This window comes from Ictalurus punctatus, chromosome 12 (assembly GCF_001660625.3).
Source record: "Ictalurus punctatus breed USDA103 chromosome 12, Coco_2.0, whole genome shotgun sequence".
Lineage (NCBI taxonomy): Eukaryota > Metazoa > Chordata > Actinopteri > Siluriformes > Ictaluridae > Ictalurus > Ictalurus punctatus.
In genome coordinates this window covers 15,300,234-15,322,299 of record NC_030427.2, presented here as the reverse complement: position 1 = coordinate 15,322,299, position 22,066 = coordinate 15,300,234, and the positions used below count along the sequence as shown (strand labels likewise).

General features: G+C 39.5%; 1 protein-coding gene across 1 annotated transcript in view; it reads right to left on the bottom strand.

Annotated features, from left to right (window-relative positions):
* The window catches only part of LOC108272407 (alpha-1,6-mannosylglycoprotein 6-beta-N-acetylglucosaminyltransferase B), a 107,714-nt gene that overhangs the window by 23,585 nt on the left and 62,063 nt on the right, over positions 1-22,066 (bottom strand). The window contains exon 8 of the mRNA XM_053684579.1: positions 12,793-12,962. Coding sequence (XP_053540554.1) covers positions 12,793-12,962 — 170 coding nt within the window. The remainder of the gene's footprint in view (positions 1-12,792; positions 12,963-22,066) is intronic.

Sequence of the window (22,066 nt, the reverse complement as noted above, 5' to 3'; positions counted from 1 at the left end):
GAGGAATTTAAAGGCTAGCCTTGGTTATAGCAGGCCACTTCACAATGCCGCTCCAGAATATGACTTATGAGGCAATTTTCCTCCCCGTGCCACTCACATATGGCTTTCTGAAGCATACTGTTTGTTTAGGGGGTCTGAAGCGGAACGCATATCAATAATTCATGTTTTAGGAGGGGATCGAAACGGGAAGAAATGAGGCAAAAAAAATGCAACGTGGTCAGCCATGACGGCTACAAAGTGCACAAACTGGTAAAAAAGTCAGAGTGGGATTTAAATGACAGGCAGAAGGTGTGTGCACTTATGACCTGTATTAGGCAATAACCACATGCACTAATTTGAGTTATAACAGCATTATAAAATAAAAATAAATGAACATAAATATAATATATCCTGTCAGAGCTGTTGTTATAGATAATTAATCAACATCTTGGGACTAACCAGAATCCAAAATTAAAAAACAGCGCTGTGGTGTAACGTTAAAAAGAAAGGACGTGCTTCAAATTTGCCTGAAGCTCTACTTCAGCCTGGCTGTGTATGAAAAAAGTAATGGATCGTAGGTATGGCTGGAGGTGATGAGACTGTAGGCTATTGTGGTACAAGAGGGTCACAATGACATGACTTAACACCCGAGGAAATGATAGGATCCATTAAATATGGTTTCCTCTTTCATCCTCTCTCTCTGCCGCTGATTTCAGATCCTTCTCAGTCCTCTTCATGCAGATAATGGATGCCCTCTTCAGCCTTTCTCTTCTTAATGTGCCCTAGCTGATGGTGCTGAAGTGCACTCCGGAGTGCTAATGACTCACTGGGGAGTGAGAAACAGCTGCATCTACAAACCCGTTACACACACCCAACTGTTTTAGTGCTGGATAACATTCTGTAGCCCTTTGAGTCTTGTTCAAGAGCTAATGGAAGCTTGTGTGTGTGTGTGTGTGTGTGTGTGTGTGTGTGTGTGTGTGTGTGTGTGTGTGTGTGTGTGTTTGTGTGTGTTGCTAATGCTAACACTAATGTATTACTTCACCAAGGTTCTATTTATTTACATTGTAAAGGTGTTTTTACATTGATAAATTATGCAAAATTTCTGATTTGAATATGGGTCACCTGTTTTGGAAAAAAAAAATTGACTAAGGGGCGGGGTTTTCCTGGATTTTAATTCAGATGAAATTGCTCAATTTAATGAATTTTGTTGATATCACAGCCCATAATATTGCCATGTACTATAGGCAAAATCTGTCTGTTTACAGAGGAAACTCCAGAGATGCACAGCACATACTTGGAATACAGGTGTTTCACTGTTAACTGACTTAACCAGTCTTGTTAGGTAATCAGTATCATAAAATATCCCCTTTTAGCTTACACTTTTAATTTAAAAAAGAGCCATTCACCTGCATTTTTCTGTTGCCCCATGTGAGGAGGGAGGGGGATACAAGATACAAGGTTATAAGAAAAGAAAAGATAAGATAAGATAAGATAATGTTGTCAAGGTGAGCTGTGACACTTGGTAGAACCCTAGTTACTAGTTCATTACATTTACATTTACATTTATTCATTTAGCAAATGCTTTTATCCAAAGTGACTTACAAATGAGAAAAATACAAGCAAAGCGATATATCAAGCAGAGAACAATACAAGTAGTGCTACCATACAAGATTTATAATTGAGTTCCAGAAGAAGCAAAGTGCAGAGTAGAGGTGTAAGTGCAATTTTTTTTATTTCACGAGTTGGTGAGGTGTTCATGGAAGAGGTGGGTCTTTAGCTGTTTTTGTGAAGATGGTGAGAGATTCTGCGGTCCACATTGAGGTTGGAAGTTCATTCCAACATTTAGTTTGAAGGTTCTGGAAAGGGATCTTGAGCCACGCTGAGTAGGAACTACTAAGTGTCGGTCGCTAATCGATCGCAGATTGCGTGAGGGTTCATCCTAATAGTTCATCCTAATACTTGTAAGTTTGGCCAGTATCAAAAAATTATTTTAAGTATATCTTTTTGTAAAAATAAATAAATAAATAAATAAAAATAAAATAAGAAGCATGATTCCTGATTCCAATATTATAATAATATCATATGTGAGATTGCAATTAAAGGGTTCTTTGAATGTTCCTCCAAATCAACACCCCCCCCCCCTTTTTTTCTTGCAAGTTGTGAGCGCTTAATTATCCAACAAACCTTTAAAGAACCCTCAAGGAACCCTTTTCTACATGCATAAGCAAGGTAAAATTTATAATGAGGCATTTTCTAAATAAGAACGTATGCTAGCTAAGCATAAATAACTAGATTGCTAATTGTGAATAATAATAATAAAATACATGTATGTAAATGTAGAACAATTAAGGATTTTTTGTTTGATCTTCTGGCAGAAGTCACAGTCACGATTTTCCTCTCATGCAGCATTCAGTATACATTAACAGCCCAAAGGGCGACAGTTCACGCGTCCGGGTTCTCAGTGACATTGACTTTGTTTACTTTTGACACGTGTGTTCTGTTATAGTTTATGTCCTGTCTCTCCCCCTGTATTGTCATTGGTTGTTGCCCGTACGTGTCAACATTGTATTCAGCTGTTGTGTATTTTCCCCTTGATTACGTTTGGTATTTAAACACCTCGTGTGTCTTTGTTCAGGGCGAAGTATCGTTTGCATATCCGTAACAAACCAAGCCTTTGATCCTCATTCTTTTGTTCCATGTTTTCTGATCTTGTTTATAGCCTTGTTTCTCAATTCCTGTCTTAGCCTAGTTCATCCTGTTTGCCGTTCGTCTGACCATTTGCCTGTTTTTGACCTCGCTATTGATTCATGATTTGGATTTGTCTGCCTCTCTCTCTTCAATAAAGCTCTTTACTGCACTTGCATCCATCTCTACCTACAATCATGACAAAGTCTTAGAACTTCTATGCAGAAACCCTTTAACAAAATGTTTTCTAATGAAAACAGTTCATTTCAGGATGTGAATAAGCCTTATCCAATTATCCAATAAAAGAACCATTGGAGAAACCTTTTTAAAAGGTAGGAAATTTAAATTATCTAAGAACCCATTAAAGAACCCATGAGGAATCCATCTATCCATCCATTTTCTGTACTACTTATTCTGCACAGGGTCACAGGGAGCCTGGAGCCTATCCCAGTGGACTTGGGGCACAGGGCGGGGGACACCTTGGACGGGGTGCCAATCCGTCGCAGGGCACAATCACACACAATTCACACAGTACAGACAATTTTAGAGATGGCAATCAGCCTACAACACATGTCTTTGTTATTACACATGTCTACGTCCTTTGAAGAAGGTTCTTTCTGGAAATGAAGAAGGTTCTTTCTGGAAGTGAAAACCCCCTATCCAAGTATCCAATAAAACCAAATTATCCTTAAAGAACCCTTGAAGAACTATTTATTTTTTCTCAAACTGGATCAGTGTGCAGTAGAAACCTCAAAACATTTGCTTATTATTTTCAGGGACATAGAACCTGAACAGGAGTGTAACAGTTGGTATTTTGTACAAAAAAAAAAAAAAGATTCTTCAAGGGCTCATTGGGTACTTAAGTGTCCATAGTCTTGGACAGAGGGAAAATGGTTCCACTTTGGAAACACTTTCCTGTAGGAGTCTACATAGCAGAACCTTTAAAGGACGACCTGGAGTATCGTTAATGGAGTGTATTGTTGTATGAAATTAAGCCAGTACTTGAAAAAAGTAATCCATCATCACAATGTGTTTGTTTTAAAAAACTTATCTCTGGCTAAATATAATAAAATTGCATATCCACATGCTGCTTCTGGTGCTTGCTGCATTTCTAAAACCACCTCCATTAATAGACCTTGGAAGTAGAGGAAGTAAAGATGGTCTCAGTACTTGTGTGTTCTTTTGTGTTTTCCCTTTTACACCAGTGTTTTTTTGCTCTGCCTTTACAGGATCATGCAGAGTCTTAAATGGGCTTAAACCCCCCTCCCATCTCTCTCTCTCTCTCTCTCTCTCTCTCTCTCTCTCTCTCTCTCTCTCTCTCTCTCATTATACTTGTGAAATAAGTCCTTGGATATGAAATTACTTTAGCTGCTGCCTAATCGAGTCTCTGTGTCTGGACTCAAAGATTTACGAAGCCTTCGCCATTCGCTCGTATCTCTCTCTCTCTCTTTCTCTCTCTTTCTCTCTCACTCTCTCTGAAGTACCTGGCGTTCTGTATCATTAAATGGCTTTTAAAAGAATTACGGCCTTCTGTTAATCATGTTTTATAGCACAGTGCTGCTGAATTCTGGATTCTGATTGGTCAGAAGATGTTGATTAATTCTCTATAACAGCAGTTCTGACAGTAGCACAGCTGCAAATCACAGGTTTATATTAATGCTCTCATTCTAATACGTTATCGTTTCTATAGCAAGAGCTGATTCACAGGGACTTAACCACATAAACATGTGAAATCATTGATATGGTATAACTTCAAGAGAAAAAGAAGAGGATGGTGAGGGAACGACTGTTTAACTTAATGTAAGTGTGAACTTGATTCTAAGACATTAAATGTAACTATAAATGGATAAAAGTCTGGTTATTTAATAAGAAATAGTAATCATGGACAAATTGCTGTCTTATGACAGGAATAACACATTAAAGGACGTGCTGTTACAGGAAAATAAACAATTTCGGAGTGGTAACAGTGATCATCACACCACCTTGTTGTTGATTAGTTTCCTATAACAGCACAGCACAGAGTGTTTTATTCCTCTTATACCACAGCAATTAACAAACAATTACAATATTTCACTTATTAATAAACAACATGTCACACTTTTTATCTGTTTATAGTTGCATTTTAGTTTTGTGGAACGTTCACAGAGATCCTGTCCTAGAGCTATAATGTTTTGAGGAACAGGATGTGTGTGTGTGTGTGTGTGTGTGTGTGTGTGTGTGTGTGTGTGTGTGTGTGTGTGCGCGTGCATGCGTGCGTGCGTGTGTGTGTGTGTGCATGTATGTGTGATGGAGAGAGTGAATAATGATGTGGGAAGGAAAAACTAATCATTTGCAAATGCTTTCTGATCATAAATCATAATCATGTTCAGTGTAAATAAAAAAGTTAGCAAAGAAAAATCAATTTAAAAATAATGAACTGTCGGGCTGATGGAGTTTCAATCAGATTACGGTTAAATTAAAATGATCTGCTTTACATATTAATGCATTAAACATAAATTAAAAATGAGTGCATTATTTATACATTAGTGCAAAATTAATGTTGTAAGGATCTCTAAATAAAACCTTAAACTTAAATAAAACTTTTGCTAAAATAGAATAGAAACGGAATTAAAACCGACAGCAGAACATTACCACAAGCAAATAATCATAAATAGTACAATTGTATAATCTGTGATTTAAAAAAATTCAATAAAGCAGAGAAATTCAATTAAGCATTCTCAAATGAAGATGAAAAATAAGGTAAAAACCGACAGTCAACCACAGAATCAAAAAATAAAAATCACAATGATCCATCTAGTTTTAAAAAAACAACAAAAACATGCATAAAGAAATTAATTACAAGTATGAAATGAACGAAAGAAAAAAGAAAGAAATAGGGAGAAGCAGTGAGAGATGCGGGGGGAGAGATAGACAGAAAGAATATAGCGAGGGAATATATATATAAAGATTTGAAAAATCAATATAAAAAATAGTAATGGAAAGAGTGTGTGTGTGTGTGTGTGTGTGTGTGTGTGTGTCACTGAAATCAACACATCATGTTGTGGGTTTAATTTCACACCTGAGTGCTCGACAGCCTCGACGTCTCATACATGCTGACCTACACACACTCTCAATCCCGACACTGAAGTACTCCTGAAGCGGTGCTCCAAATAATCCCACAACTTTCCCTTCCTCACACGAGTAATAATAATAAAATCAGAGCGCACACACTCTCTCACACACACACACACCCAAGACATTTCTCATTTACAACAGCATATAAAAGAGTGGTGTAGCGTGTGGAGAACTGTGAGAGTGTGAGGACAGCCCGGTTCTTGTGACACACTCTAAAGTTGTCAAAACTACATATACACAAGCAGGGCCATTTCTAGGCATAGGCAAACTAGGTGGTCGCCTAGGGTGACACCAGCTTGGGGGCGCTGATGAGCGTCCCAACACCTCTGCCCCCACCCACAAGAAAGAGAGTAACTGGACTGGGCATTCGAGGCAGTAGACCCAAAGATTTTTTCTTTATTCCCAAATAATTCAGTAGTGAATAATTCATGTAGTGAGCAGTTTGTCACTATGTAACTGAACTTAATTTTGTTTCTTCAGTGAATGAAGCGAGACCAATCAGAATGGGTTTACAGGAAATTATGTGGATATACTCGTGTCTTATTGGCTGACAGCTCTCAATTCTATCAAACACTAGCTCACACAGTCAGTATGAGGGGAAAATTTTATATACACTGATTTTTACACTGTGGATCTGTGAATCTTTGGGTCTGTGGAGCTGTGAATATGTGAATCTGTGGATCTGTGAGTATGTGGGTCTGTGAATCTCTGGATCTGTGAATCTTTGGGTCTGTGGGTCTGTGAATCTGTGGATCTGTGAATCTGAGGATATGTGGGTCTTTGGTTCTGTGAATCTTTGGGTCTGTGGATCTGTGAATCTGTGAATCTATGGATCTGTGAATATGTGGGTCTGTGAATCTCTGGATCTGTGAATCTGAGTGTCTGTGGGTCTGTGAATCTTTGGGTATGTGGATCTGTGAATCTGTGGATCTGTGGATTTTTGAATATGTGGATCTGTAGATCTGTGAATCTTTGGATCTGTGGGTCTGTGGATCTGTGAATCTAAGCATCTGTGGGTCTGTGAATCTTTGGGTCTGTGGATCTTTGGGCTGTGGATCTGTGAACCTGTGAAACTTTGGATCTGTGGGTCTGTGGATATGTGAATCTGAGGATCTGTGGGTCTGTGAATTTTTGGGTCTGTGGGTCTGTGAATATGTGAATTTGTGGGTCTGTGAATCTTTATGTTTGTGGATCTGTGAATCTGTGGATCTGTGGATCTGTGAATCTGTGGATCTGTGAATGTGTGGATCTGTGGATCTGTGGATCTGTGGATCTGTGAATCTGAGGATCTGTGGATCTGTGAATCTGTGGATCTGTGGATCTGTGAATCTGAGGATCTGTGGATCTGTGAATCTGTGGATCTGTGGATCTGTGAATCTGTGAATCTGTGAAACTTTGGATCTGTGGATCTGTGGATCTGTGAATCTGTGGGTCTGTGGATCTGTGAATCTGTGGATCTGTGAAACTTTGGATCTGTGGGTCTGTGGATCTGTGAATCTGAGGATCTGTGTGTCTGTGAATGTTTGGGTCTGTGGATCTGTGAATATGTGGGTCTGTGAATCTCTGGATCTGTGAATATGTGAATTTGTGGGTCTGTGAATGTTTGGGTCTGTGGATCTGTGTATCCGTGGATCTGTGGTTAATCAGTGGTACAGCGTGTGTTCTGACCCGAGTGATCCGCATACATCTGCCAACTTTACGTCTCTGTCCTTCAGGATGTCTCTCACACTTCACACCTCATACCAGTGTTCCTCTTAGAGAACTGTTTCCTGTTTAATGCCATCACTGACTCATTGAGATTCGCTGTACAGTGACAGAGACACAGAGCTGAGCTCATCCTCATCAGACATTTATTAATTAAACACCTCCGCTCGCTCATTAGCGCTGGAATGTTTAACATATTTTTGTGGTTCCGTAATTCATCTAGAGATGTAATAGCTACTATTTGACCTCTCAAACAACCTGTTTCATCTCATCAAACTTCAGTCTAGCAGTTTCACTGATGACTACAATAGCTCAACTGCATTCTAGCACTGCATGCTAGTGTGCTTTGAGATAAGTGTGCTAAAAATGCTATGTCATGCTTTTTGTGCCTTGTATTGTTTTATACAAAATACTAAAAACATTTCTAAGATCTTAACCTAAGCTCTGACCACTTCACGTCAAAAAAACACGAATATCCAAGTGAAGGTTTTTTTTTTAACACTAATAATTAATTTCATGTACCATATTGTCAAAGAATTTTGGTTCCCTGGGATGGAGTTGGTTCCTCAGATTGAAGTGTTTAGATTTAGCGTTATTCGGAAAGCTGAAAAAGAACAATGTGCGAGAACGTGTTAAGGCAAAAATAAACGTTGGCAAGGACGTGATGCCTTCTCCACCTCTACGTCTGTCACCAAACTGGTAAAAATGATAAGACCAATGTCAATATAATCTTATGCAGCATGATACAACACACACACACACATGTATACGTTATGGCACCGTATACAGTTTTGGGTGTTTCATTTTTAATTATACGAAAGCTTCAAGTGCAGTTAATTATTTGTCGTGCTATACGTGCTAATAGACGACTGCTTGAAGCCATGAGCTGAGTCCCAAACTGGATCTAAAACAGAAATACTCCATATTAATTCCATTTGTGTTTACTTCGGGTATGACTTTAGCCGGATTAAGGGCATCAATAATCGCTGTTTACATGGTAGTTTCTTAATCAGAGAATCGTCTTAATTGGATTAATATCGGATTATTGTTGTCCATTTAAACGTACGGGCACACACAGTCATCAAGACTGTCGTTGTTGAATTGTAATATAACCATAAAATCCTTCATGTCTGAAAAAACACACAGCGACACTTACACACAGCAACACAAAGCAATAACTCACAAACGCTTGACCAAACACTGCAGAAAATTAAACAGAGAGAGAGAGAGATGAGATTCTTTACAATTCCAAATGAAACAGGAAAGAAACTATGAGCTCATTGTGCTGGAGAAATGTGCTGTGAAGAACATCTTCATCAGCAGCCATCTCCATGCACACCTTATTATTCACACAAAGCATTTCATTTTGCTGTGTGTATGTGTGTGTGTGTGTGTGTGTGTGTGTGTGTGTGTGTGTGTGTGTGTGAGAGAGAGAGAGATAGAGAGAGAGAGAGAGTGAGAGCGAGAGAGAGAGAGACTTCACATATTCTACAGTATGATTATAACAGAGATGTTTGTTCTATTGTCATATGAGCGAGTGCTACAGTCCTACTACTAATAGCGCTGCATCCGAATGACTTCAGAAGCAGGAAGTCGGAGCTTGGAATTACGACCTCTAGTCAAATGCAGTGTAATACGTATGAATATTATACATCGTTCCACATTGTGCATGTGTTATAAAATGAAGCTACTGTAGAAAACGCTTTTAAACACTTGACCTTGGTGTAACCTTGATTTCAAACACTAATCAGTTCACCTGCTGGTTACATGGATAATTCCATTTAAATCCTACAAACATTCAACCACTTGCTCATGAAATATTACACTAATGAGGATCTTGGATGGACACGCGTAAACATAATTCCCCCACCACCTAGTGATTCCAATACAAGTCTAAATAAACAAAATATAAAAATAACAATAAACTACTAATTACAATTAACTACTAACTACTACTAGTAATAACACTAGTAGTAGTACTAATAATAAAAGTTGTAGTAACTAGTTTCTGAATCGTAGAAGGGAAAAAGTTTAAATACTTGGCTAAGTCAGTAGGCACAACACCGCTCCGTAATCACTCTTTGTTTTGATCCTAAACATTGTACACAGTAGGGGTTCGTTTTGTTCCAAGTGCCAGGTTAAGCCTGTTTTATGCTGAGCTCGGCCCAGAGGAAACAGGTTCAAACATCAGTGGAAAGAGAACCAGAGCGCTAACGAGCATAAGCTAGTTAAGCTAATCTCTCGAAGCTCAATCTCCTGCAGCCCAACACTGAACCAGATCACGGCGTCATGTCTCAATGCTTCACATAAACACATTTTTTTCCCCGAACTACGGCAATGATGTGCACTTTACCACAGATCTGCACTGTGCACATCCCAGCATGCACTGCAGAGTAAATGGTGGGACTGTGGGTAGCAGACGGAGTGTTTTATGCTAATGGAGACTAGCTGAGGTTGGTTTTATCGGTTAATCGGCCGCTCGGTACCCAATTAGAGGTCGTCGCTGGTGTAACAGCCAATCAGGAGCCTGAGAGCACGCCATTAAACCTCCGTAATGCTTTTAGAGGATCGCAGGACGACACACAGAGAGGTCATTTCAGTGAAGAAGCAGGATAATATGAGCGAGAGAGAGATGCATGCTGGGAGACAGCTGCTTTATTGAAATCAAATTCATTACAAAGCAACACTTCTGACAAGAGCTTCTGCGCTTCTGCTATCACTGCCTGGCTCAAATCATCTAAATAGTAAGGGACAACACACACACACACACACACACACACACACACACTCCCACACACACACACACACACACACACACACACACACACACACACACACGTATATATTCCCAGTCTCCTCAGATGGATTATTACCCTCATTACATAATCCTTTGAAGAAGCAAAAACAATTAAGTGCTTTAATCCATGCCTTTGATAATGGTAATGAGAAGAAAATAGAGTAGAACGGAGAAGAGGAAGCCAAATGAAGTTTTCAGACATCTTCAGCCCAGTGGAGTTTATGCTTTGCAGATTTTCTCGGTAACAAATAACGACAAGCTGGGTTTTTTTTGTCTTATTAACTTCAAGAGGCTGTTGAGGGAATGACAGTTGATAGCTGCTATAACAGGAGCTAACTTGTTTCAAGGACGTTCCACAACATTAAACATAACTATAAATGAACTTAAAAAATACAACATGTCGCTCTTTTCTAAATAAAAGAAGTAATCCAGGCCCTACAGAGTTTATGAGTCTTAACCAAAGTCCTGTTATAGTGATTGTTAGCATCAACCCAGCTAAGTCAACAAGCTAACTGTTATAGCCATATGGGCTCTGAAAAAAAACAAAACTATAGCGCTGAAGGCTCTCCTAGGCTTCTCCTAGCCCTAAATATGTGAAGTTTCACATAATTCCCTCGGTAGGAGCTGATATATTACCGTGACTCCCCATAACTCCAGCTGAGGGGGTTTGCACATGGCTGCTATCGGTCTCCTGTGAATGAGCCTGTCAGCCACTACACCGCACCATGAATAACTAATGCCATCAACATCCTGTATGCTTCCATATCAGCCCCCATAAAGCAAAGCCGGTGAACGCTAAAGCCTCTTAGCTATGAGTTATGCTAGCAATCGTGTCCCTGTGGCCACCCACCCCAATGATTCATCTCGACTACTGTAGCCAGCGCCCACGCTAACTAACGCTGGCGCTAAACTGGGCTGACGGAGACAGTCCTTTTTCTAACATACAGCACCTCTATTCTTCGAGCGAAGGATTCTAGCTTACGTTAGCTGACGTAAAGCGAACCAGGAAGAAGTGCATGTTAAAGACTGAAGCATGGATTGGTTGTGTTTTCACCCCATATTTCTAGGAGTTAAATCTCTCAGAGAACTGGTTGAAACACCATCTGATCATCCACGACAAAACACGTAGCCGTGTACAATCCCAGGAGAGAAGCAGTTCCAGGAAGGGCTCTTTTTGTTTATCGTGACTGTGAAGAAATACTATCTTTCGAGCTTTTGAAAAATAGACCTTATACATCAAAGCTGCTTAACATATGATCATAACATTAGCACACACATTTCCTAGAAAGTGTTGCTATTCATCAGTTTGATCCTGGCGTATTAAATTAGTAACACCACATGTGGGTAATTTATGGGATGGGATTATGGGAAAAGATACAAGAGCTCAATATTAAAAGTAACAGTGAGTATCTGGTGTCCTCCAGCTCCTTTAAGTACTACAGTGCATCTCATCCTCATGGACTGCACTAGATTTGTCAGTTTTTGCTGTGAGATGTTACTCCACTCTTCCACTCAGCCATTTGCAAGTTCGTGATCATGTCTGGGGAGCACACGGTTACATGTTGTTTTCCACTGCAAGGACGATCAGCTGTCCTTCCTGTCTCCCTGTAGCACTGTCTTAGGCGTCTTACATTACAGACATTGCAGTGTATTGCTCTGGCCACATCTGCAGTCCTCATGCCTCCCTGCAGCAGGCTGATGGCATGTTCACGCAGGTGAGCAGATACTCTAGACATCTTTCTTCTGGTGTTTTTCAAAGTCAGTAGAAACGTGTTATGCTCCCTCCGGCAGATGGCGCTGCTGCGTCGAAGCGCAAAGACTGCTGCAGAGTGCGTGTCTGCACGAGACTCTTAATTTACTCCAGGTGTCTGTATTTTAGTTTGATTATGTTGGTTATTTAAACTCCTCATGCACTGTGCATGGCGTGCAGTATTATCCGTTAATAAGTGAGTGAAATGTGAATGCGTTTGTATGTTAAGTGGTCTTGTTTTCATGTCCTGTTCAGTTTCCTGCCTCGCAACCAGTTTCTCCTTTTCCTGTCGAGACCGCGTTTTCCTTGGTTATTGATGTAAAATAAAGACGCTGATCTGCACCTTCTCCCGACTCTCCTCCCTGTGTCGTAACAAAACGTCTCTTTAGTGTCCGAAGTTATGTAGAACTGTGACCTTAATTGCCTACCGTTTTGTTTTAAATATTTGTTTTTTCTCATATAAAGCAACGGTTCTCTGTGAAGCAAGCAGCTAGATAGCTAGTGAGCATCAAGGTGACGTTTTGAGAAGAAAAGGGCAATGCAGACTCTATTTTATTTTTAGAAACAAGGGGAATTTGTGACAATGAAGTTGACCTTGAGTAGCACAAAATTAACCCACTGCATTTTCCACTGTATTTGTTTCTCATTCAGCCAAGTTTTATTAAATAAAAAGTGCTACATCATCTATACTCGCATTCAAAATAAGTGTTAAAATCGGCATACGCTGACCAGCTGATCTGTGAACTACAGAACCTCAACTCACCCCTGGAGCTCCTTGACTGAAACGGAGATCTTCAGGTTGTGTCCGAGGACGTAGAGAGCTGTGAGAATGTCGGCCCACTGCACCATCTCTCCCAGAGGTCCGCCTTTCAGAACCTTAGGACTGAAAACGTCGCCCGATTCCTCTGTCAGGAATCCCACGTGCACCAGAATCTGCAGAATGACAGCGATATACTATTACATTTTTTTATTCCATGAGTTTTGACAAAATCTACAAGGCAAAACAGGCAACATGAATACTAAAAAAAATGTTAGAAAACAAAACAAAAGAATAAAAAATAAAATAATAAGAAATCCATCTCACACCCAGAAACATTCTTTGGTTTGTCCTTAGTGCACTATACAGTAATCATGATTGATTATGGACATACATTCACTGATTCTCAACAAGGCAACACAATACATTAAGAGCCGGGGGGTGTAAACCTTTGAACAGTATGTTTAGTGTAAATTGTTATTATTTTGCCTTCTGGAAAACATGCAAATATATTACGTAGCTTCATCCTGTTCAAAAGTTTACATCCCTCAGCTCTTACTGTGTAAATCGTGTTGCCTTCTTGAGCATCAGTGAATGTTGGCACCTTTTCTAATAGTTGTGCACGAGTCCCTCAGAAAAGATGGATCTCAGCATCACGTAGCCAGTGTTGGAAGAGGCTCAAATATGCAAAAGATTCTGGAAAAGCTAAGAACGAGCAGGACCTGGAGGATTTTTCCGAAGAACAGTGGGCAGTTTAACTGCTCAGGACAAACAAGGGGCTCATGAAGAACTCTCACAAAACATAAAAACAGTCATGGATTCATCTAGGTAACGACACACAGTATTAAGAATCAAGGGTGTGTAAACTTTTGTAAACATTTGTTATGAGAAATAGCTTATTCAGGGCAGCACTAAATAAAAAAAGACAAAATGCAATTTTTATCATCTCTCACTTTTTTAATGATTAAAATTTTACAGATTCTGTCAGCAAATTGATTCTGTATGTAAATTTATGTAGCAACTGTACAGCTACAGTTGAAAAAAAATCTCTGTAGAAATATACAGTACATTTTAAAAAAAATGCAACTAGGTGTCCACTCTGATAGGGACAAAGTCTACTTAATATGGGATAAAACACACTGTGCCATGCTGTTATAGGACAATAATCAACGATGGGGTAGTGTGATAAAACCGAGTTATTAGTAATTAGTAATTAGTGATTTCTTTCCAACAACAGCACGTCCTGAAATGTTTTATTCCTCTTATACCACAGCAATTTTTCGACGATTACGCATTTCTATTTATTTAAGAACAACAGGTCATACTTTTTATCCGTTTACTGTATGTTTTCATTTAATGTCTGCAAAACAACTTCTCACTTACACTATCAGCAATAAACAGTCTTTCCCTTACTAGTTTCTCCTTTTCTCTCTCTTGAAGTTAATAAGACACACATGTGACAGAAAAAAACGTAAAGCCTAAACTTGCTTTTTACAAAGCACTGACACTGGAGACTCCTTCATTCCATAAACATTAAATAAACACCTGCTTACAGAACTCTTCCCTTCATCAATGATTACACATGTTTTTAATTCGCTTATCTGTAGTGGAGCGTCCCTGTGAACGAGCCGTTGCTATGGAAACGATAACAATATAATATATTAACGTAAACCTGTGATGTGCAGCTGCAGTACTGTCAGAGCTCAACAGCACTGTGCTATAAAGAGTTGCAGATGAAACTTTTAAGGGAACTTTTCAATGTACATGAGTTAAGAGATTATGTTTTTATAAATTACAGCCAGATAAAGGTTAGAATATTAATATTGGGGGAAAAAAGAGAATTTTTGTCCTATTTTTTATAGAAGCAAGGAAGATGACTCAGACTTTATGCTAAAGGCGGTTCGCGTGTGCATTGTGCTGGCGTTAGCTGAATAGATGTGGGAAATGAACGAATGCTGCTGTCACGGTGAGGTGAAAGTCTATTTTAGTGAAGTGATTAAAATCACTGTGCTCCACAAGGAGGCAGCTCATTAAGCTCTTTGTGGGTTTATTTTAATTCCTTCCCTTGCTTTAGCCTACATCACTGTTTTCTTTGTGTTTTAAGGCTTTCATATGTTAAATGTTAGGGTTTTTTCCCTGCTGTGTGCCTGTTATCCAAAAGAAAACTTAACTTAGTATTAAAGCTCCAGAAACCAAGAACAGCATCATGGTTAAATCTGCTTTAAGCTCATAGCTCATAGCATGCTCATAGCTTCCCGCAGTTATTAATGACGCATGATATAAAGTGGACTTCTGCTACATCATGGTGCATGATGGGAGAAGTTTACTCCAAAACATGTCAGTCACTTTTATTGAGAATCTACTACACTGCCTTGGTCTTTTTCCAAGATGTTCATATTTCTCGACGTGAACACACTACACCCAAGTTTCTCAATCACAGCACTGGAGAACCCACAAAATATTCCTTTTTCTAGATCAGCTGATTCAACTAATCAACTAATTAGCACATCTGGGTTAGAACGGAGAGGAAATGAAATGTGCAGGGTAGGGGAACTCCAGGACCAGGAAAATGTTTTCCAAAAATGGTTCTACTTGGGTTCTGGTGTACATACGAGATATATATACAGAATGTTAAAGATTATACAACATTATACACAGCACCTAAAAGGTTCCTACAGATGGTTCTTGATGGGTTCATTGTACAGTTAAGGGTTCTTAGCTTCCAAAAAAAGGTTCTACCTGAGACCCTTTCTAACAGTGAAACACTGTTGTTGAGCTCTACATAGAACCTTTAACGTTCCTACAGAGGGGTTTTAAGAGTTCATTGGATAGTTAAGAGCTTCGAAAAATCCTTCTACTTGAGACACTTTCTGAAAGGGAAACAATCTGGTTCTATACAGAACTTATATGGGTCCCTCAGTTAAAGGTTAAAGGTCTTTAAAGGTTAATTGCATAACTAAAGGTTTGTAGTTTCCAAAAGGGGTTCTCCTTGGAACCCTTTCTAATAGGGAAAACAATCTTTTGGATTTTTGATCGATCAACAACCTATAAGGTTACACCAGTGGGTTCCTTAAGGCTTCAGTATCTAATTAAGGATTCTTAGATCCCAAAACACGGTTCTATTTGGGACATTTTCTGATATCTTTCTGATAGAGAAACACTATGTTATAGCGTTACACACAGAACCTATAAGGTTCCCCCAGACGGTTCTATAAGTGTTCTGTGTATAGTTAAGGGATCAAGGCTAGATAGGGAAACACTGTGTTTATAAGGTTCCCCTAGAGAGTTATTTAAGGGTTCTTAGCTTCCAAAACACATTTAGATAGAACTCTTTTTTTGCATTTTTTAATGTTTTGTAGGTTAAACAACTTTCCTCCGGTTTCCTCCCCAAGTCCAAAGACATGCATGGTAGGCTGATTGGAGAGTCCATAGTATCCGTAGTGTATGAATAGGTGTGTGAATGTGTGTTATTGTGCCCTGTGATGAATTGGCACCCTGTCCAGGGTGTACCCCGCCTTGTGCCCGATGATCCCTGGGATAGGCTCCAGGTTCCCCGTGACCCTGAAGAGGATTAAGCGGTATAGAAGATGGATGGATGGATGGAAATTAAACAACTATCTGCAAATGCCTCACTGGTATGGAACAATCGCTGAGTCACTGAGTCTCTGAATCACTGATTCATTGAGTCAACGAGTCTCTGATTCACTGAGTTATTGAGTCATTGAGTCTCTGATTCACTGAGTCATTGAGTTACGGAGTCATTGAATGACTAAGGACGGGAATCACTGAATCACTTATTGCTGAATCACTCCTGTGATTTAAAAAAAAAAAAAAAAAAAAAAAAAACAGTTAGAGAGAGAGAATGAAAGAAAAACCTCCATAAGTTTTCTAGAAATATTTTATTAGCCTGTTTGCTCTCTGTCATAAACATTCACTAAAAAAAGCAGTAGAAGCTCAGGCCTCATTCCTGATTCGCTCACTGCTGTTTTTATGACATCTTGTTAATTAAAAAATACACTTTAACCATCCAACTTTCTACACAATAAAAAATAAAATTTATTGTAATTGCTACATCCAGCCTGTGACAGATGGCCAACAATTTTAAACCATCTGTCCGAGTTGCAGGCCAGTAAACAACACAACCCAAAATTCATTCAACTCCATTTCAGTCAGAACAGAAGTTACCCCTTATTTCAGGGGTGCACAAATTTCTGCACAAATAGACACTGGATGCAGGTTCATTCTAGCCAATTAGTAGCACCACCTGATCGCACAATTAGTTCCCCTTTATGCCAACTGTTCAGCCATTTGGTGTGTGATGTTTGTTTATTTTGCTTGGCTAGGATGCTAGTGTCACTAACGAGCAATGGAAGCTTATAGCCACCAATTTAGCATTGTGCTAAAGTGCTAAAGTATGACACACTAACTTTTTTTTACTATTTTTCTTTTGTCATTTCAAATAAGTTTGTTACAAATGTACAAAAGTTTTAATATTTATCCTAAACCTGACATGGTTAAAAAGCTCAGTTGATGAGAATATTATATTTGAACCAAACCAAATTTCCTCACCTGTGAGGAGCAATGTTTACTTTTAACATTACCATAGCAACAAGGAGGGCATAAATCATGTGGCATGTGTAACATGCAGCGCAGAATATTAGCAATCGCATTCTTGGTGTTTTTAAACAAACTGCTGAATTCTGCATTGTGATTGGTCAGAAGCTCTGACATTAGCGCAGCTGCACATCACGGGTTCATATTAATGCACTTATCGTTTCTATAGGAACGGCTCATTCACAAGGACTTATAAGGTCCTTGACAATCCACATAAATGAATTTTAAAAAATACTTATATTTATTACATAATAAAGTGTGTATTAGACAGTTAATTTTTGGGTGATTTTGGTATTAACAGCTCAAAATCATAACAAGAAAAAAACTCATTATTTAACTCATCCTGGACTGGAAGCGTCAGGTGTGTGAATATTCCTGGCTAAATTGCAGCTCGACTGCAGCTGATAGCTCCTGAAGGCTATAAAAAGCAGCGTGGCATGTTGCACAGCAGTACTCTGGTGCTGTCAGACACGGCTTTTCCTTTTCTGCCTTCTCGTTCAGACGGCTTCGCCACCGCACAACCCGGGGGATCTTAGTGCTACAGGCGTGTGGGCTGAGAAAAAAAGACCCGGTTCTACTTTTGTTTCTCCCACACACAAGTTTCTGACCTTCTCTACACATAACATCAAAACACATTTTCTTTTAGATGCACCAGGGACTGCGAAGAGATTCACTGCATCCTGGAAGACAAACTCATAAATTAAATGTACTTTTTTAGCGGCAGTGGTTAAGAATGAAGGTTCAGGTTTTGACTTTTCATTATATTTACTTTATACCACACAGCACTACTGAATTCTGAAATCTCACAAGGTGCTGATTCATTTTCTCTAACAGCAGGTTTATGTGAGGAATAATTGACGACGGGCCACTGAGTAATTAGAAAACAATGCACACCCCGAAGTGATAATGCCGTTACGCCTCGGGTCTGCATTATTTTCTAATAATTCAACGGACCGGAGTCAATTATTCCACATAAACCACAGCTACCGCACCTCAAGACATTGTTTAGATGTGTTATTTATAAACATTTGTCAGGTTTTTGTCCATAAAACTCTCGTGTGTGGAACTAATTTATTACACATCCCGTCTCAAGCCTCCATTGCTAATTCAAAAACGTCATTTTAGAACTACTTGAGGCTTGAGCCAATGATATGCAGTTATTGGGGAGAGAGAGAGAGAGAGAGAGAGAGAGAGAAAGAGTGAGAGAGAGAGAGAGTTCACAGCTGTTGTTATTTTTTTGTTTCATGCTAAGTATCGATAAGCCTACTTGTTCACCGGGTTTTAAAAAAAATTATTACTGCAGAAAATACAATGAATAAGTAAACAAATATTGATACTTAACTGGTTTTTCTGTCTTATTACTGCAATCACACGTGTTTTCTCGTGCTTTCTCTTTCTTTTTTCTTGCTCTCTCTCTTTCTTTCTCTCCAGTAATTGCATATCAATGGCTCACGCCTCATTTTGTTTGTCGTTAGAGCTTCCATTATTTCTTGGCGAAGTGATATGGAACTGTAATGCGGCGAAGACCTGACTGGAACTACTTTAACTGTGCATTTACTGAAAAATAACTGGACACCTCAGAACGCCTGTCAGCCAATCAGAATCGAGAATTCAACAGCGCTGTGGTATAAACTGTATTAAAGCACTCTTTTTAATATGGTATTGTTTCAATAGGAACAGCTTGGTCATTTGGACTAGTTACAACATAAACAGTGTAAAGAAATGTGTGTAATCATTGATATGGGTAAGGAGAGGTTTATCTTACATTTATGGAAGGAGTCTCCAGTGTCAGCATTTTATAAATGTCAAAAGTTAAAGCTTGAAATTTTCTGACATTTTCCGGATGCTGGACATTATATTTTGCGTATTTTTGGTAATAAGATACGCATCATGTGCCACTCTTTAATAAATAAAAATGGTAATTGTTGGCAAATTTCTGTGGTGTAAGAGGAATAAAACAATTCTTGGACGTGCTGTTATTGGAAAACAATCAACTTCCGGGTGGTACCAGTAATGCTGGAAGTCAGAGTGATGGTGTATCGAAGGGTGTGACTGATTTACACAACAGCCAGTAGTGTTTGAGATATGCCATGGCACATGCCCAGCCAATGTAAACAAACCCAACGATAGGCCGAGTGCTGATCTGAGAGCAAAAAAAGCAGCATGCGGAGATCGATAAAGGAAAGCCTGAGTGAGTGGAAACAGTGAGAGATCAGCTGAGTGGTGATATAAGGACACTGAGTGTGGTAGATAAGTTTTCAAGATCTCTGCAAGAACCCTAACATGGGCTGATTCACATCACTACTCCTGCCACGCTTGACCTTTAATATTTCTTTATGAAACACTGTAATAGCTGAGAAACCCAAGTGGAATGCTAACTAGGTCAGGGCCAGAGGACAGCATGCTAGCTGTCTGGGTTAAACAATGCTAGCGGTGGGCATTCAGAGCAGCTGGTACGTCATTCAGAAAAAGAATGCGGCTTGTTGATGCTGAAATGACCTCTTCAACCCCCAGCTGGTGCACACAGATGGCCCAAAACACTGCTAGAGTCTGTAGAGTGCTGCCGTTTTCCTCAAACCGTAAACTTGTTTCTACTCTTTCACTGAGTTTACCAGGTCAAGAAACGACCTTGAATCGAGCACTGCGGTGGCGTGAAACCCTGGGATCACATCACTGCTGCTATCACCAACTTCAATCAAAATCTCATTCTGAAAAGGTTTTAGAAATTAGTTTTTTAATTAAGACTCCATGTGTTACTTCATTTCACAGTCACCCGCTTAGTAATGACCATTTGACTTCATATAGTCTAGAACAGATTGTGGCTAAATGTGATGTTTTGTGGTTTCTCTGTAACAGGACAAGCTGCGTTTTGTTTTATTAACTTCAGAGGCTGGGGAGGGAACTTAATGTAACTATAAATGGATAAAAATGACATCATGTCAATCTTTAATAAATAAATGTACTCGTTGGCAGATTGTTGTGGTCGAAGAGGAAAAGCAGTTCAGGATGTGCTATTGTTGTGTGGTTTATTCCTTACTTGGTACACTTTATTAGGCACTATCATTACCACCTTTGTAAGAAAATAACAAACTGGCCATTTTTGTTTATATTTCCCAACTTTTCCTCATAAAAGAATATATAAATGTTAGCCAAACTCAAGAGTATAGTGTTCCTTGCTGTGCTTAGTGAGCAAAACATCAGTAAATTTATATATCATGATACATCTTATACTATATATCACGGAGATGTCTTCAAGTATAATTATATGATATTTTTCACTGTATCGTTCCTGCTCGTCACGCTATTCTTAATCTTTCATAACGTTTCATTGGTTTCGCTCCGAACGATTTCTGTGACATTATTAGATTATTCTGAAGTCACGCTACATTTTCTTACAGTCCTGTCTTCCACCAAAACCACTCGTGTATGTTCTATAACGTGATGGAAGGTACTCTGAAAACAGTCTGGCACCATGTGAGAGCATCAGCTGTGGTTTCAGAGTCTCAGGTTGGTAGAAATGCTCTGTTTGTGCAGCCTGCCACGACGGCTAACAATGTGCGTGGAGTTAGTCTCCAACCAGCTGGAATCAGTGACATCCAGGGGCTGCTGGGACGCACACAAACACATACACTTGTAATGAGGATGGATTGCTCTGTTTACTCCTCTTTACCTCCCTGTGCAAGCTGAAACAGCCCTCACAGCAACGAATACACTTACATAGTGCAGCTAACGCTAATCACCTGTGATTAAACAAACAAACAAACAAACAAAAGACTTCCTGATTATGAGGGATGCTGGGAAATTGAGTGCATGAATTCTTGAATGACTACTGTAAACACCAGACATGGTTAATCACCCAGGATGGGATCTATGAGTCTCCTTGCCATCACGGCGCCATTGCTAAGAATGATGCTAGGCTTCTAAGGCAATGGATTCACCGCAAAAGGGTACAAAATGGCAGCCTGTTGTAGGCCGAAACATACACGCTCGTGACTATCTGGCACAGGAATCTCATTTTGCAATTACACCCTGTATTCCCATCGCAGAGCGAGCGATCCGTTATCCGCAGCAGACGGCAAATAGCTTCTGACTCGCTGCCTTGGCTTAATTGTGGATGATAAAGAACTCTGGACAGGCGAAAAAGAAAGCGGTCGCAACAGCTGGCGTCGAGATAGCACACAAAGTTCGAAGATAAAAAATCCACTTCATGCTGTCGGTGGAGAATAGACAGAGAGATAAATCAGTGGAGAGAAAGAGAGCTATTTTTAGAGATTGTTCGCTCATTTAGGACAAGACGCGGCGGCAGGTAAACCTGGAAGTGAGCGATCGTTTAAAAACACTCGCAAGGGCCGTCCCATAATCCTCCGGGAGCAATACAAGTGGAAGAAGAGTGGTAAATGGTGTCTTGAAGAAGTCAACAGATCCTCATGGTGCAACTGCAGAATTGTACATTCAGGCTAAAATACTGGCAGGGTGCAAAAATAATGACCCCCTGGGTGGAAACAGTGGATACAAGTGTAAATGGAGAAGGAGGAATATACAGTCAAGTCAGAACATCTATGACAGTATAATAATTGTTTTTAAATGAACATTTGCTGAAATCGTAGAGATGATATGCTTAACACGTAGAAGAGAACACTGCGAGTCACATATGTTACTGTTTGGA